Source organism: Doryrhamphus excisus, linkage group LG2 (genome assembly GCF_037039965.1).
Source record: "Doryrhamphus excisus strain RoL-2023G ecotype Guam linkage group LG2, RoL_Dexc_Guam_v1.1, whole genome shotgun sequence".
Classification (NCBI taxonomy): Eukaryota; Metazoa; Chordata; class Actinopteri; order Syngnathiformes; family Syngnathidae; genus Doryrhamphus; species Doryrhamphus excisus.
This window is the reverse complement of record NC_136358.1, coordinates 14,474,680-14,492,325: the sequence shown is the minus strand read 5'-3', so window position 1 is coordinate 14,492,325 and position 17,646 is coordinate 14,474,680. Positions and strand designations below refer to the sequence as shown.

At 41.9% G+C, this 17,646-nt stretch overlaps 1 protein-coding gene across 5 annotated transcripts in view; it reads right to left on the bottom strand.

Moving 5' to 3' along the window:
- Window positions 1–11: 11 nt before the first annotated feature.
- The window catches only part of LOC131132006 (proton myo-inositol cotransporter-like), a 33,414-nt gene continuing 15,779 nt past the window's right edge, over window positions 12–17,646 (bottom strand). For all 5 annotated transcript variants that reach the window (XM_058077134.2, XM_058077135.2, XM_078798583.1 and 2 more), the window contains 7 exons: window positions 9,584–9,692; window positions 3,813–3,976; window positions 3,606–3,726; window positions 3,026–3,151; window positions 2,821–2,939; window positions 2,428–2,580; window positions 12–1,649 (listed from right to left, as the gene is read on the bottom strand). In XM_058077134.2, coding sequence (XP_057933117.1) covers window positions 1,423–1,649; window positions 2,428–2,580; window positions 2,821–2,939; window positions 3,026–3,151; window positions 3,606–3,726; window positions 3,813–3,976; window positions 9,584–9,692 — 1,019 coding nt within the window. In that variant the 3' untranslated portion in view covers window positions 12–1,422. The remainder of the gene's footprint in view (window positions 1,650–2,427; window positions 2,581–2,820; window positions 2,940–3,025; window positions 3,152–3,605; window positions 3,727–3,812; window positions 3,977–9,583; window positions 9,693–17,646) is intronic.

The window sequence follows — 17,646 nt, the reverse complement described above, 5'->3', positions numbered from 1 at the left end:
CTTGATTCAGCAGTTTATTTAATTCCCCTCGTACACTCAAGATATTTTTTTTATAGAATATAAACTCTCGCAAAACATGTACAGCTCAGACAATAATGAATAAATATACTATACATCACTCTATTAGTCTTTTTTTCTACTTCATTGAAAACTGTAGAAACACACATGATGTCACCAGAAGTACACAATAACTGTCCACAAGTAGACAGCTTTAACACAACCGCGAAAACACAGCACATTGTGACAAAAGTGCAGTCCGGAACAATCACGGCAATATTTGGTCACAAGTTGCACAGTCTGGGAATGGAACTGTCTGATAAAAGTGCAAAATTATTTTTTCAAACCAATCCATGACACATTTTTATGAATGACTACTTCAAATTGGACAAATGTTGCATAAACTATTGAATCCTATCATAACATGAAGCGTTATGCTTCATTAATATACACTCACTGGACACTGGAGTTCATTGGCCAATATGTTTATTATTGTTGTCAATGCCAATAACCTATTTTGTTGCTATAGCTTTTGTATTGGAGCTCATTATATTGGGTTATTATGAATTCCGAGACTTACAGTATTCTGCAGAAGTTGACACTTAATGCCAGTTAATGAAGGGACATCTGCTCTGACATTTAACATTAAAACCAGTTTTTATCGAGCAGCAAACCATCTACTAGTACTTTAAACGTAGTCTAGTCTACCTAGTCGTCATCATGAGTCACACATGACATAAATATGATGGGTTTTGTACAAAAGGCTGCAGTGGAAGACAACACCAACAAAAAGTAAAAAAAAATAATCATCGACATGTAAAAGTAAAAAATAAATAAATTATAACATATTCAACATCCTTGTGCACTTTTTGGGCTGAGAGGGCACCCGTCACAAAACACCAGGCACAATTATTATAATCTTAAATACTGGATTTGGAAACATGGCATCGAACCTGCTGCACATGTAATGAAGCAAATGAAAGAAGAAGAGATCTCAGCAGCAGTCCTTTAGTGCTACTTGTTTGGTGTTTGCAGCCACCCACTGTCACTATGCGTTTCGTAAAAATAGAAGCCGGGAGCTACTCTAAATAATAAGACCGTGCTACAAGCTTACATTCGAAAAGAAATAATGAAATGGACAACTTGAGCAAAATGATGGACTATTATCCTTCAATAGAGGCTTTAAAAGAGTGTTATTGTCTCGTTTATGGTTGCCGTTGTTTGTTCAAGTGTCCACAAGGAAGACACACAACCTCTACACGTTGCTGATATAGTGTGGTGCACGGTTTGAGTTTTTCGTCCACCAAATTTCAATTCAGAGGAGGAACTGAGAACACAAACATTCACAAGGTCAACCAGAGGCTCTCAGCTCACCATTAAAACCAAGAGCACCCTGTGTGTGTTCTTTAACACGTGAGAGCATCTCTAGTCTACGTCAGACGCGTCGTTGTCTGATAGATGGTAGTTTGACCCTTTAACCCGAATGTACTCCACCTGGCGCCCCTCGTCCGAATCGGACGCGCCGCATGAGCACAGCTGGTTCTCGAACAGAGCTTCGATCTCCTCCAGACGCCGGCCTTTGGTCTCAGGCAGGCAGCCGTAGATGAAGATGAAGCCCAGCAGGGCCATGCTGGAGTAGAGGAAGAATGCTCCTGTGGGAAGATATAACAAAAAAAGAAAAATGAAAAGAACAGAAAGTCATAGCAGCGGAGGAACACGCGGTCTGTCTTTTAACTAAAAGCACCTTTGGGGTTTTTTTTCCCCCCATCGGGGCGTCGTGTTGGAAACACCAACTGACTGACACATGTTTCATAAGATTTGTTTCCTTGCTGTCAAATCAGAATGGCATTTCCATGTGTAATTAAACATACACATCGGAAATTATTACACACATCTACGCACCCACAGCACCATCAAATGATAAGTAAGGAAAAACATGGTTATCATTAGATTTGTATGTACCTAATGTTGTCCAAATACCTTTTATTCATAGCAATATAATGTTTTTTCTGCATGTTGAGATGGATGCACATCTCATGAGACGTATTATCGCCCCAGTCATTATAATAATAGATCCATAGGCTGCTTCATGAAAGGTCAAAATCCTTCCTGTCTCAGGAAAAGGAGGAGGAGGAGGAGGAGGAGGAGAAGAAGCCTGCTGTTGACTGAGGAGGCGGCGAGGACAGCTTGAGGAAGAAGGTGTTAGCTGCTCAGGAAGGAAGCATGTCACAGAGAGGACAACATTCTTAGACTTGAAACTTTCAAAGAAGCTTTCCACTCACTCAAATGAGAATACTAAGGCTGGAAGTCGACAGAATATTTGTGTGTACCCAATATTTCGCCTACAGGAGTATTATTTTGAGAGTGTTTTGGTTTGGTGAAGATACACATAGCACGGCCAAAGTAGTGGTAGTGTTTGTCGGAGCTCACCATAGTAGGTGAAGTACTGGGCCAAGTGGAGGAAGGTGAGTGATACCAGGACATTGAAGGTCCAGTTGACTCCGGCTGCACATGCGTTGCCAGTACTTCTTGCCCATAGAGGGTAGATCTCTGAGTTGATGGTCCAGGGCATGGGACCCATACCTGATGAGAGAGTCAATCAACACCTCTTCTATAATTGCTGCGTACAAAACCAAAAAATATGACTCAAATTTTTTGAGTCTTTTCTTCCATGATAACAATGACTCACTAATGGATTGACTCTAATGGATGATTCTATTCAGCTTTTGCATTAGGCTCAATTGATTCCACAATGGTGATCCCACGTCACTCTATTCTTTCTTTTCTATTGCAGCTATACACACAACAAAAGCCGTCTCCTACCAGGAGCGAAAGCGGCCAAGTAGAGCATCAATCCTAATAAGACCAGCCACGAGAAGGAGGTGGGACAGTAGTTGTAGGCCCAGTACGTGTGTTCCTTCATCTGACTGGAATTGGAACACCTACGAATGGGGACCATGAATGGCCAATTATGTTTCATCTTTCAATGGTAAATGGTAACCCTCCCCCCGTGCATCCTGTGACTCACCTGCCCCATGCCGCCTGCTCAGTGGAGGCCCTATTGACTGGAACGCAGGAGGAGGTGAGCAGCAGCGAGCCATTCTCACGATAACAGAAGCCGCAAGCCGGGTCCAGCATGCATGGCTCACACAGCCTGAATTCAACACACAGAGAAGCCATTTCCATTAACAGGACCCATCTAATTAATAATATAATTAATATAATAGGTAATATAAATATAAATATAAATAAAATTCATAGTCAAAAGGCATACACACATAGAGTAAATTGCCTTTTTGTGACAATTTACTCCCACTTTGGCCCCGTACAAGAGTGCTCTTTCATGGTGACAACATCTAATGGACGCAGCACAGTTCAAAGATGAAGGAGATGGAGTGCCTGTGGCTTCGCTGAGTTCACTTCACCACAAACAGAGTAAAGCCCACACACTGACCATTACCTATCAGAAGAAAGGAGCCGCGCCAGGCCTCCATTACTCACCACTTACTGACATTTTACCGTGGGGGTGAGCATTGGTAAATGGTCGCTATTACAACCAATATCTTACCATTATAATTCTTTTGTTAACTTGGTGTGTGTGTACTCACTGATACTTGAAGCAGGTGGTGTTGGCCATCGAAGGCTCTAAAGGATGGAAGGTGACAGGAGGACTGTGCTGCGCTGACAACAGGAAGCCCACAGCAAGCACACACAAGCTGAGACATGTACCTGCCCCCCCCCCCAAAAAAAACAAAAATCAATCCATAAAGATGCTTCAATGTTTCCAAACGGTAGGTCTTTTTCTCATGTCTCACCTACGATGCTTCCAAGCGTGAGCTTCCGTCGGCCCACTCTTTCCACCAGCCACACTCCCAGCAGCGTGAAGAGGAAGTTAGTGAGGGTGGTGAGACAGGCCAGCCAAATTGCAAGGCGGTCATCCCGCACGCCGGACATCTGCAGGATGGTGGCGCTGTAGTACCTGCAAATGGCACGGAGAGGCGGAACGTTTATATAGCCTGATAACAGAGTGACAACAGTAGACAAGGTGGCGGCGGGCGGGATGGAGACAGATGACCATGACAGCGGCTCGGAGAAATAATATTGAGATGGAGAGAGAGGAATAAAAATGTCGGATGACCTTGTTAGGAGAGTCATTTAGAGCAGGGGTTCTTAAATGTTCTCAACCTTGAACACACCAACTTTTATATGTCTTTTTTATTTATTCATTCATTTTCTATGGCTTACCCTCACAAGGGGTGCTGGAGCCTATCCCAGCTGTCTTCGGGCGAGAGGCGGGGTACACCCTGGACTGGTGGCCATCCAATCACAGGGCACATATAGACAAACAACCATTCACACTCACATTGATACCTATGAACAATTTGGAGTCGCCAATTAACCTAGCATGTTTTTGGAATGTAGGAGGAAACCGGAGTACCTGGAGAAAACCCACACATGCACGGGGAGAACATGTAAACTCCACACAGAGATGGCCGAGAGTGGAATTGAACTTGTGTCTCCTAGCTGTGACGCCTGCGAGCCAACCACTCCCCACCGTGCAGCCCTTTTTATATGTATTATTTTTTTACACATTTTTAAAAGTCATTTAATTATATTTTATCCTTTAGGTCATTTTTATTTTTAGACATTTCAACACTTTTATTGAAGTATTTACTTGTATTTATTTGTATGTTTTTCCCTTAAAAATGTCAGTGTACTCCCGTTATATAGAAGATCTTTGAGTAGCGTTTTTGTAGTCGGTAAATATAGCAGCATAACAAATAAAATGCTCCAGTCTTTAAAAGTGACACTACTATGCTCTCATATGGGGGATTTTTGACTTGCCTTTTTATAGTAGGTCCTTCAAAATAGCGAAAATTGTGAAAAAGTGCTCCTGTCACATAGAGGATCTTTGATGAGGATTTTTCCAGTAGACCCTGAAAAATAGCAGCCTGTTCACATTATGTAGAGGGGATCTTTGATGTGGGATTTTGTAGTAGTTTTTTTTTGCAATAGGTCCTAAAAGCAGTCGAGTGGTTAGCGGGCAGGCCTCACAGCTTGGAGATCCGAGTTCAATTCTCCTCGTGCATGCGTGGGTTTTCTCCGGGTACTCCAGATTCCTCCCACATTCCAAAAACATGCTAGCTTAATTGGCGACTCCAAATTGTCCATCGGTACGAATGTGAGTGTGAATGGTTGTTTGTCTATATGTGCCCTGTGATTGGCTGGCGACCAGTCCAGGGTGTGTACCCCACCACTCGACCGAAGACAGCTGGTATAGGCTCCAGCCACCCCCGCAATCCTTGGGAGGATAAGAAAATGAAAATAGAAAATGAATGAATGAATGAAGGTCCTAAAAGCAGCAGGACTCTACTGTTATCCTAGCGTAAAAACATTGCTTATCTTTTATGATATTGTGATCCTAAACATGCAGCTTCATTAGTGCCATCTGTTCCTTCTTTGCAAATATGATGTTTGTGCCTAGTATTCAAGTACATACAGTATGTGCTCAAGTGTGTGTGTGATTAGATTAAAAAAGGCGCTGTCGGAAAGGAGGGAGGAGGTAGGCCATGATTAGGATGCTCTTGTAAAGAAAATACAAATAAACAAATATCAGCTGTCACAATCAGATTTATGACTTAAATGAATCAACATTTTTATTTGATTGATTGATATATATTTGTATGCATAACAGCTCCAAAATCAACATCTATGTTTGATGTTCATTTCATGGAATTTCCAAGAATTAAGACATTATTGTGATTTTCTTATTATAATAAATAAATTATGTACCAATGTTAACGTGTTATTTTTAGAGTGCTCATATTCAGAAGATGCCAACTTCATTTGGAGCACAGTGAGGGAACGAGCACGCCAACATACTGTAGGGCGGACATGTAATACTGGTGTTTTGTGACATTTCCCGCATGACATTTGCCCGTGTGACCATCTGTGAGGTGGAATTGTGTCAAAGGCCCACTGAAACACACGTCAGAGTGCAGACACACTGTTTCACACCAAAACTACTGAAACTGAGGACAAGTTCATCCATCTTCGAGGGGGTATGCTGGAGCCTATCCCAGCTGTATTCGGGCGAATGGCGGATACACCTTGGACTGCTCGCCAGCCAATCACAGGGCACATATAGACAAACAACCATTCACACTCACATTCATACCTATGGACAATTTGGAGTCGCCAATTAACCTAGCATGTTTTTGGAATGTGGGAGGAAACCGGAGTACCCGGAGAAAACCCACGCATGCACGTGGAGAACATGCAAACTCCACATAGAGATGGCCGAGGGTGGAATTGAACTCGGGTCTCCTAGCTGTGAGGCTATAGACAAACAACCATTCACACTGGCATTGAAAACGCAATTAAAAATTGTATCTTATATTAAAAAAACTATTAGTATCATTTTTACAGTACTATGTAATGCTGGGCACAGTGGTGACTTGTTTCCTCACACTGTTCTAAAAGGTGTTCCTCTGGGTTTGATATGGGTCTTTTTTTTCTGTCAAAGTGAAGCTTCTATAAAACAAAACCTTTACATTCTCACCACCAGAGCAACACACAAACACAAACACACACACACACACATTCAATTGCCCAGACACAACATCATCTTTTACTATGCCTACTTCTTTCCACTATCTCTCTATCTCTCTACACTGACCTTTCATCCGAGTTAGCAGCTCAATAGAGAGGAATGATGTCTAATTCCACTCACTGCTGTTGCACATTGTTCCACATTTACAAGTGAATTAGAAGGAGAGAAAAGGTTGGATAAACAGGAGGGTAAAACCATCATAGAGGAGAATACACATTCATTCATCTGTGTAATGTATCTGTATCTGTATCTGTATCTGCCTGCAATGCACTGCACCAGACTGACAATTATGTTTGCCTTTAGGAATCAGCAAACAATCAATGGTCATAGCCGTGACGCTATATTAGTAAGACCTCAGTGGGGAAGCTTAGTAATGACGGGGAAGAAGGGGTTCGCATGGGTTGGCTACTTTACAACGTCTCTGTCACAAATTTCTCAGCATGTGACTCTCTCTTGATACCTCCCCTCGAATCGGTGCACCTGAGCCACCCAATTAAGGAAGAAACACGAGCCCCGCTCTGGGAGTTGAGTCAAGTTTGAGACCCAAGGATCTACTGAAATGTAGAGGACTGTGGTTGCCATGGTGCTGGCATAAAAAAGATACATACACTCTTAGTATGTGGATCAAAGTCAAATGAATCACTGTCAAGAAGTATTACGGTCATGCTGCTGGAAGAGATTATTAGCACACGTGTGTGGCTAGACAGAAGTTGGTGAATAATTCAAATATGCATGAATAATAGAGTCCACCTGGGGAAAATGGCTGATAGGGATGATAGGACACTGGCTGTGATGATACAGTATATGGTGGTGTGAAAAAGTTTTTGTTTCATCAAACAAATATTAGTCAATAAAAAAAAATCCAAACCTAAATTATTTCCACCTAAACCTAATAACTACTTTGCCAAACTGTTGTCCTTCAGCCACATTGGGGTCATACCACAGCATCTCACTAGGATTCAGGTCAAGACTTTGACTAGACCACTCCAAAGTCTTCTGTTTTTCCTTCAGCCAATCAGTGGTGGGCTTGCTGGTGTCTTTTCAGTAATTGTCCTGCTGCAGAACCCCAGATGGTTTCCGCGTGAGGTCACTAACGGATTCTCCTTTGGACATTCTCCTTCATGGTTCCATTAATCACAGCAAGTCATCCAGGTCCTGAAGCAGCAAAACAGCCCCAGACCATCACACTACCACCACCATATTTTGCTGTTTGCTATGATACTACTGTATCTAGAGTTACTACTACTAGAATTACTTTTACACCAGATGTAATGGGACACACACCTTCCAAAAAGTTTAACTTTAGTCTCATTGGACCACAGACCACATTGGACCTATTTTCCCAAATATATTGGGGATCATCAAGATGGTTTATGTCAAAACCAAGATGAGCCTTAATCTTCTTTTTGTTGAGCATTGGTTTTGGTCCTGGAACTCTGCCATGCAGGCTGTTTTTCCCAGTGACCTACTTATGGTGGAGTCATGAATACCCACCATAACTGAGGCAAATAAGGCCTGTAGTTCTTTGGATCTTGTTGTGGGGTCTTTTGTGACCTCTTGGATGAGTGATCATTGCACTCTTGGGGTAATTTTAGTTAGCCGGCCACTCCTGGGAATCGCTATTTGTAGATAATGGCTCTCACTGTAGTTTGCTGGAGTCCCAAAGCTGGTGGAGGTGAAGATGGAGAAGTGCAAGGTGTCTTACATTCACCAGCTTCATCAGTGATGTCATCATGAGGGAGTGGAAGAGGGTTCCAGTCACAACTTGCACTCTAGCACAACTAGCTCTGGTGAATTCCACACCTATTAAAGCTATTGTAGATAATGATTCTCACAATTGGACATGTACACTGTGAGGTGCATTCACTTGTATTGCCATCTCAAATGTGCTGTCCAAGCTGTACACTGATGCCTCCAAATTAAATCCAAGTTTCATTTCTACAGAACTGTCCCTTGTGTTTGTTTGTGGCGGTAATTAGAATCATAACAGCAGACTGGAGCCTGCACGTATTAATGCCAGATGCATTGGTGTAATGCTAGGAGAGCATAGGCCCCGAGTTGTGACCGCTGCCGTTCACACTGCTGGTTAAAATGAAGACAAATGTACAGTAAAATCTGACGGCCATTCAGTATGACACAAATAAGATATGTGACAGATCCAATGTGTCACATCGTCCACATCCTCCTATGATAACCTGTCAAGGGGATCTCATTTAGCAAGCACTGTAAAGCATGCATACAGTCACACACACCTGCATCAGTCAGGTGTCACATCTCGAACAACCACACGTGTGTGTGTAAAGTGCCCGAATGTACGAGCACACACTTAGCCTATTGCCTTTGCTCCGACGGTTACCAGGCAACAGCACACATCCCCAGATTGTTTACAGAGCCTGGTAATATAGTTCATCTCAAAGGGGCGGTGAGATGGAGACAGATGGAAAGATAACAAGAACAAAACAGCAAAAAAAAAAAAGGCGCTCGTTTTCTTCTCAGCCACCCCTGAAATACTTTGTGATTTAATAGAGCACTACTAAGCTATGTGAGTCAGTGTCCGTTTGATGTGGTGTTTATGAGGCAAAAAGTGTAAAAAGTGATCCTACATATTACTGCCTACTCAGTTAGGCGAATGAATTGCAATTAAAACAGGAGGGGAACAGAAGGACCAGTTATTTAAGTGCTCAAAATGATTCATTTGTATAGAAAAACGTGATACAAGGCCCGTGCATGATGCATTAAAAGGGGGATTGGGTTCACGTGTATGCATTTGTATTTATGTATACAATGTATATGGATTGAAGTTTTAACAGAGACGGCATTGCGTCCTTAGGGAGAGAGCTGAGTGCACTCGTACTCTCATCACTGATACTCCGAATGTCGCAGAAAAAACACTCACTGACCTCAAGGGTGAAGCTGCTGCTTCCGCAGATGCTCCACTGAGCTAAAAAGCATGGCGCTGACGCCGACACTCACATGACGGTGTTGATTCCAGAAAGCTGCTGGAACATCTGGAGGCCGCAACCTACCAGAAGAGCCCGCCGCGTGGGGGGGTAGGTCAGCATGCGCCAGATTACGGGGCCATCTGGAGACATAAAGACCAGAAGAATTGAATTTATTTGGAAAAACAAATACTCCGCATGCTTTCATTGGCTTTCAATGACCCGTCCGTGCACCTGTGGAAGACAAGTCTATTTAGGGCAGCAACCTGCAGTGACACACACCAAAACACCCAGGATTTGTGCACAAAAAGTGTCACTTTTTGTACTACATTGTGCTTTATCACCATGACAAATGATACAATATGGTATGGTTTCTTTGTTTCAGACATGCTTAAATACAGGAGTGATAAAGTTGTAAGTGATTTCTGGGTATATATTAAGTACGTTCAATTAATATTGTTCAATTGATGACAACCTCAAGCTACATCAAGTCTTTGTGAGCTGGATCTCTTATTTCCTTGTCGTCGAGATGAGGTGATCCTCAATATAGTATTAAAAGTACTTAGGCATCTGGTGTGTATTGTGTTGTGCACATGTAGGATTCTTAAGATGTCGCAGCATGACTAAGAAGGCAAACACAGACCAATTAAACCTCCAAGGTTCATTGAGTACAGTGTATAATAGGTGTAAAATAGCGTGTTCACTGCGCTGTCCGGGGTGCTGATTTACACACAACCTAACAACATTAGCTGCCTTTAGTCTATCTTATGCATTGATATCTCCACTTGATCTCCAGCATGCCTTTGGATGGAGAAGACTTAGCGAGGTGAGAGCGGTGCGGAGGTAAGTATGCACAGTGTGCACGGCTTAGAAGAATAAAGTTGTGACAAGGAATGCATGTGTATCTACACACCAGCTCGCTTTAATTGGGGAGCAGATGCGTGTGGGAGGGACTCTGAAAAGGACAGGCCAGATACACTTGTAAATGCTTTTTAGGGAAATATCATCATGTGTGGTTGATTCAGAAATGCTGGGAGTGGCTTTTTATAGGCGTTGGCCCACCCATGGTGGGAGCCATTCAGTGTCTCTTGAATGAAATGATGCTGTGATAGAACCCATTCACCCCCTCTCACAAATGCATAATCATAACTTCCTCAACATTTGATATTTAGCGCTTCTTTTAAGGCAATAACAGATAAAAACACCATTGTGATGTTTTTCCATACCAGTTTAAATCCTATACCTTTCACAGCAGCAGGGGATTTCCGTTATTGTTCAATTAATGAAGGAGAAAAACATTAAACTCATAAATCACGGTTGTTGTAGAAATATGTGCAATACAGACTTCTACCCTAAAAATGTTTTTCTGTAAATATTTCCCTTGAGCACGCTTCAGTAGTCTTAAAGCTGAGCCATGATATGAAGAAGAAGTGCTATGGCCGCAGACAGTGCAGGAGGAAGCGGTGAGTTTATGGTCCGAGTCATTTCCTATGGCACTAACCTGGTGGAGTTTGATCAGTTGATTCCCAAAGAACCGGAGCACGAGGCCGTTATCGGATTAGCCGTGAGGGATATCAGGATTTATGGACCAAGATCAACTATCCAGAGAGAGGCGTCACCCTCCCTCTCAAGAAGAAGAGGTTCACTTACTCCACCGACACACAACTTTATCGATCATCCAGTATACTTGGTCTGTTTTTTTGGTTTCAACAAAGAAGCATAAAAGTAAATGTGATTCACATTCAAGCAGAGCAAAAGACACGTGCACGCACACATACAGCTTCATTTCCTCAGTGGAGCACCACCCCGCTGTAATTCAATCAGATGAGATATTGAAAGCGACTAGATGGCGGTGAGGGGAAAAGAAAAAAAACAACAAAGCATCGTGATTAAGTCTCACGGTGTTGACAAAAACTGCATGTCATTGAACCATCTTGGAGCTGCACCATGGCCGAGTGGTTAGCATGTTGGCCTCACAGTCGTGAGATGGAGGTTTTGGATATACTTATATTCTTTTACTATGAATAAATAATAAGGTTGTGTTGATGCAATCTGGTTAAGTTTACTTTGACTGCCATGATTTGCCTGCAATAAGTGAATTTCTGTGAAGTAGGATTCAGGATTGCAGAGCATAGAAAACCTGGTCAAGACTTTCTAAATAAATTTTTTTACCATGATTAGAGCCCTCTAGTCATGAAATAACACCCCTATAGCCTATAGTCACCTTTACACCCAATATAGGTAATATAATCAGAGAAAATAAGCAATTTAAGACATAAATAAGACTCATACTCAATAAATGTTTTCCATACATGTGAACAGGAAGTGACGTTGGGGATTCAGAGTGTGTTGAGTGTTAGCTCAAGTACACTACATTATGATGATTATCATTATTATGTTATTATTGTGCATGTGTGTCTAAAGTCTAAAGTGTCTTTGTATTTTAGTTTATTTAAAAATGCACAGGGGCTGCATGGCGCACAAAGTGGTTAGCACGCAGGCCTCACAGCTAGGAGACTCGAGTCCAATTCCACCCTCAGCCATCTCTGTGTGGAATTTGCATGTTCTCCCTGTGCACGTGTGGGTTTTCTCCGGGTTCTCCGGTTGCCTCCCACATTCCAAAAACATGCTAGGTTAATTGGCGACTCCAAATTGTCCATAGGTATGAATGTGAGTGTGAATGGTTGTTTGTCTATATGTGCCCTGTGATTGGCTGGCGACCAGTCCAGGGTGTACCCCGCCTTTCGCCCAAGTCCCCCTTCAGTCGAACGTCTGGATGCATGTGAAAATCAGACCATACTCTCTGTAGCAGGTAATGCAGTGTGTTTGTTCAATAGCTCGTCAACACTCCATCACAGTCTTCTTTTCAATCAGCTTTAATATTCACCACACAGAATGTTTCCAATTAGTCCATTTCCTCGCCAAACTGCTTTCAGGAAACACCCATCTCCGTCTAACAACCCGTACGACCAATTAAAGTACCTGTTCAGCATCATTAGGCCTGTCGGGGGTAAGATAGATGGCTCATTCCTTTATAGAAATGTTGAAATGTACGGTCAAATACATTTTAAATAAGGGATGATAAGTGATGCTTAACAATGACCAATCACAGAAGAGGAATGCTTGCAGAGATAAGAGTTACACTTCACTTCGGTTGCAATCACAAGACGGAAATCTTAGCAGGCAACCTGTCGCTCCGCCCGTCTCCACTCTAATTATTTCTCGTACTCTTCTCTGTGTCTCACCCCTCCCTCGCTGCTTCATCAGAGCGGCATCACACTCTCACATATTGAAGAACAGAGGGTAAAAACTCACGCTGAATCGAAATGAGGTAGAGATGTTTCTAATAATTTGTCCAACTGGAATTAAACATCGCAAGGACGTCAAAAATGGATGCAAAGGTTTTTTTTTGTTTTTTTTTTACACAAGCTTATGTTCCATCACATTTTTTCCATCACAGCTTTTTCTGGCAGGAATTTATTATTACAGTATACGTTACAAAAAAAAAAAGAGCTGACACTGCCGGCAGCCAGAAATACTTGTGTTAGAAGTGGTGTGGTTAGCTGGCTCAATATTCATCCTCATCCATCCATGCAGGCTCTCTGACATGCTACATCTGGGGAATCATGATAAATCTGGCTTGCTCAATTATTAACAAACTGCTTAAAGGGAGGAGCTGAGGAAAAAGTCAGCTATTTTGTTCTTATTGTGAGGACTCACATTGGTTTTAAGGGGGCTTAACAATGGGGGAAAATCATTCAAAATGTGGTGGCTGACAAGCACCATTGGGATGCATCAATTTGAAGTAAATATGTGTCATCTTATCATTATAAAACTCAAAAATCTGCAGTTAATATGATGTGCTAATATTTAAATAAAGCAGAATGTTGACTCAAGCCTATCTAATACGACAGGTGACAAACACGCTGACAAATGCCTTCAATCCCGAAGCAAATGGCCCACGTTTCCGATTGGCAACAATCTGTTTATCGCTCATCCTTTTTTTTCCCCACAGATTGCCTCAAAAAACATTTGAGAACATCTGTTTTTTAAAGAGCATCACAGACTGCAGAGGGTGATACAAGTGGGATCTGGATTTCTAAAAAAAAAAAAAAAAAGGCAAAAGATGACCTTCAAGAAAACCTGAAAGGGGTCTTGATGATCCACATGCGTGCATCGTTCCTTCCATGTTCTGCTGCCCTTCTTGGAGGCAGCGGATCAAGACACCTAAAGCTCCTCCAGGCAGGAATCAAATTGGATGACCTGTTGAAGCTGGCCACCCGTTTTATTTATCAAGGACAGGAACGAGACAAAGGAAGTATAAGGACTCTGCAAAGGTCTGGGACCGTCTGTCATCACATGGAATACCTCCCTTAGACCGCCCTTTAAGTCAATAGCTTTTCATTGTTTAGGCTATTGGTATCCAAATGTTTTCCAAAGAGGGCCTGGTGACAAGAACGTAAAATCCAACCAGTTTTTACAGCATCTATTTTAAAATGTTTGGCACTTGCCAGCATGCAAAGACACAAAATCAGCAACACTTTATGTATAATAAGATACACAAAATTGCAGTTGTTAATGTGGAATGTTCCTCAGTAGTTCTTCATTAGTTCCTTGGTAACTACTCGAAATGCATGTGTCCCAGTTCCTCAGTAACTACTCTACTGGTTAGCTCCTTGTTAATTCTTCACTATTTCCTCAGTAACTACTCTAAATGCATGTGCCCCAGTTCCTCAGTAACCATTCTACTCATTAGTTCCTCAATAATTATTTGTTAGTTCCTCTGTAACTACTTTAAATGTATGTGCCTTTGTTCCGTGGTAACCACTCTACTGATTAGCTCATCATCAACTATTCACTATTTACAGTAAAGTCTTGTTATATCGATATCGGTTATAACGAATTACTACTTATTACGATACTATTTTCATTTCCCGGCAAATTTCTAGTCTTTTATGATATAATTAGTTCCGTTAGTACGATACCCGGTTATTATGATAATCCGGTTACTATGATGCTCTTTTCATCTCCCGCCAGCCAATTTGGTCTGCTTATATCGATACAAAAGCAGCTTAAATCAATCTTTGCTTAAGGATTTCAATACCAAAAAAGAACACGGCGAACAGCTGCTTCCAGTCAACTTTATTTTTCACACTTCCACCACCAGAGCACAGCACACACACCGATTCACATGCCTGTATAGAATCCATACACACAAGAGAAACCACGAACGCAGTTGGTTCTTCTGTTGAGAAGAGACGCGGGTTGAGCATGACCTGTGAACCAGGAAGTGTGGGAATCGTGTGTGTGCTGCACTCTGGTGGTGGAAGTGTGAAAAATAAAGTTGACTGGAAGCAGCCGTTCGCCGTGTTCCTTTTTGGTATTGAAATCCTTAAGCAAAGATTGATTTAAGCTGCTCGACATTGTTCTATAGTATAGAACAATGTCGAGTGCATTATTGCCCACTTTTAATGCAGTTCGGCGCAGGATCGGATATATGGATAGTCCGGTTATATCGGTATTTTTTCCGACTCCCGAGAATATCGATATAACGAGACTTTACTGTAATTGGTAACTACTCTAAATGCATGTGCCTCAGTAACTACTCTGCTCATTAGTTCCTCATTAATTATTTGTTAGTTCTTCTGTAACTACTCTAAATGTAGGTGCCTTGGTTCCTCGGTAACTACTCTACTGATTAGCTCGTCATTAATTATTCACAATTTCCTCGATAATTCCTCTAAATGCATGTGCCTCAGTTCCCCAGTAACTACTTTATTTATTAGTTCCTCATTAATTATTTGCTAATTCCTCTGTAACTACTCTAAATGTATGTGCCTTAGTTCCCCGGTAACTACTGTACTGATTAGCTCCTCATTAATTATTCACTATTTCCTCAGTAACTACTCTACTCATTAGTTCCTCATTAATTATTCATTGTACCAATGGTGAGTCACTAGTCATTGTGTGTGTTTAATTCGTTGAATTTTGTTTTCTATATTTCCATTGCGATTTAGTTTTACTCGTCTGTGTGGCCCTCTTCTTCCTACTTGATCGAATGCAGGTAGTGTTTAATTCAAATATGCCATGGGCCAATAAAAAAGCAAACCCAAGCTAAAATCCCTACAAGTCCTCCTGCTTGGAATAGCTGTTTTGGGGATTGCACATAAAGGGCAAAAAGCCATACTTGTAATGTAACTGAGTTATCTTTTTTTTTTTTTTTACCTACAACACAACCACGCTCCTCTGATATTCATCAATAAGACAATGAATTGCCTGCTAATATGCAGAAGATCAATGACTCCTTTCAACAAGAATGAATAAGCAATTGACATTTGGTGGCAGCAATGGTGCGCTGCACAAAAGGCGCACCCGGAGCCTTCAAGTTTGGCTGCTATTCTATACATATAAACCAATTACTGGAGTAAAGATGCAGATAATTCCCTCATCTCCTCTCTCTGCATTCTGCCTGGTTGTACATCCTCCTTCTAACGCAGCCTCTGTAATAATTTCCCAGGTGGGATTCCATGTTCCGGCGTTCCTCCACCTTTGTAGCCCAACTACTGTTGTTTTCACTGGAGTCGTTTTAGTAAATCAGGCTGTCGGTTCTTATTAAAGAAGCACACCTCTAAAATCTCATTCGGGTTTGTTAGTGCTTCAGCACAGAGAGGGAACGACAAAGGAGATTAGAGGACGCTGCCCCTAGCGTGCTCACATTCCGAGACCAGAGTGGTGAATGAACACGCAAATCATACAAAAACAAGACAATTTTGAGCATTAGTTTGGTGCAGTTGTGCCCTTTAAAACAAATAGCATGTACTTCACAAACAAGGCCAACGAGCTGTGCTGTGCTTGTTTTTACCTTAAAAAAATCTATCCTTGATGCTAGAATTTAGTTTAACAGTGCTATTAGTAAGCCCTACTGTAAAAACAGCGTTTTGTGTGTCTGTAGGTTTAATATGAATGAGTTGTGTTTGTCAACCCCTGTCTCGGACAGAGTGTGTGTGACCTTTTTACACATACACTTATTGAACGTAGCCTCGAACTCGGGACCGGTAGGTGGCCGTATCATGTCCATCAAAAAGGATTTTTTTTTCACGTTTATTTGTGATAAACATGCTTAAGGGGCACGTATAACTTATTATTTTGGGGGCCTAAATAATGTTCTTTCAGTTCCCAACTGAATTCTCATGACAACGGCCTCATTTTCTACATTAAAGGGGACGTATTGTGCTAATTTTTTTACCCTTTGTATTGAGTTGTGGATCCCTATAGAGCAGCTACACACAATAACCCACGCAGAAAACTTTCTAGATCTTCCAGAATCTGTACCCATTCCAGCAGTGTTTCCTTGGATTTTTGCTTCCTGCCAAAACTATCTGGTTTAATTTATTCCACCCACAGCCCCACTTTCTAATATAGTGGGTATAGGAGTTGATAATAAATGAATGTCTTTGGAGAGCTAATTGAAAAGTGTTTAGGAGCTACTAGCAGCTCATGATCTACTGGCTGGAGACCCCTGACTTATGAACCGTGTATGAACTCAAAGAGTAGGCACCGCTGGTGCTCCTCCAAACTCGCCTGCCCGAGAAGGAGCACTCATTGTCGCAGACACTTTGTCAGAAGTGGAGTTTAGAAGCCAGATGTGAGGGCGCCACGTTTACAAACTGCAGACAATCTTTGCATTACAAGTTTTTTTGAGGGACTCTGTGGACGCACAGCGTGCCCGACATTGCCGCCTTTCCCCACGATAGTTTGGCGCATAGTTCACATTCATGCTTACAAAAACAGTCCCGTGTGAAATGGCATTGACAAATATAATATAAAATATTTTTCTCTTGTTCCTATAACGTCTGCCTGAGCTTTCCTCGTAAACAGAGAAGCAGAGCTTGGGGTGAGGGCGGGGGAAGCAAAGCTCGGGGAAGGTGAGAGAGTGTATCGTGCCTACAGCCACGCCCATAAGGAAGCCCACTCCTCTGTGACATCACAAAAGAAGAGTTTTGCAACGCCCTCTGAAACTGAGTGTTTTGAGCCATCCCAAATGTCTTTCACTTCCAAATGCGCAAACTTCATTATCATTTAATACGAGACTACAAC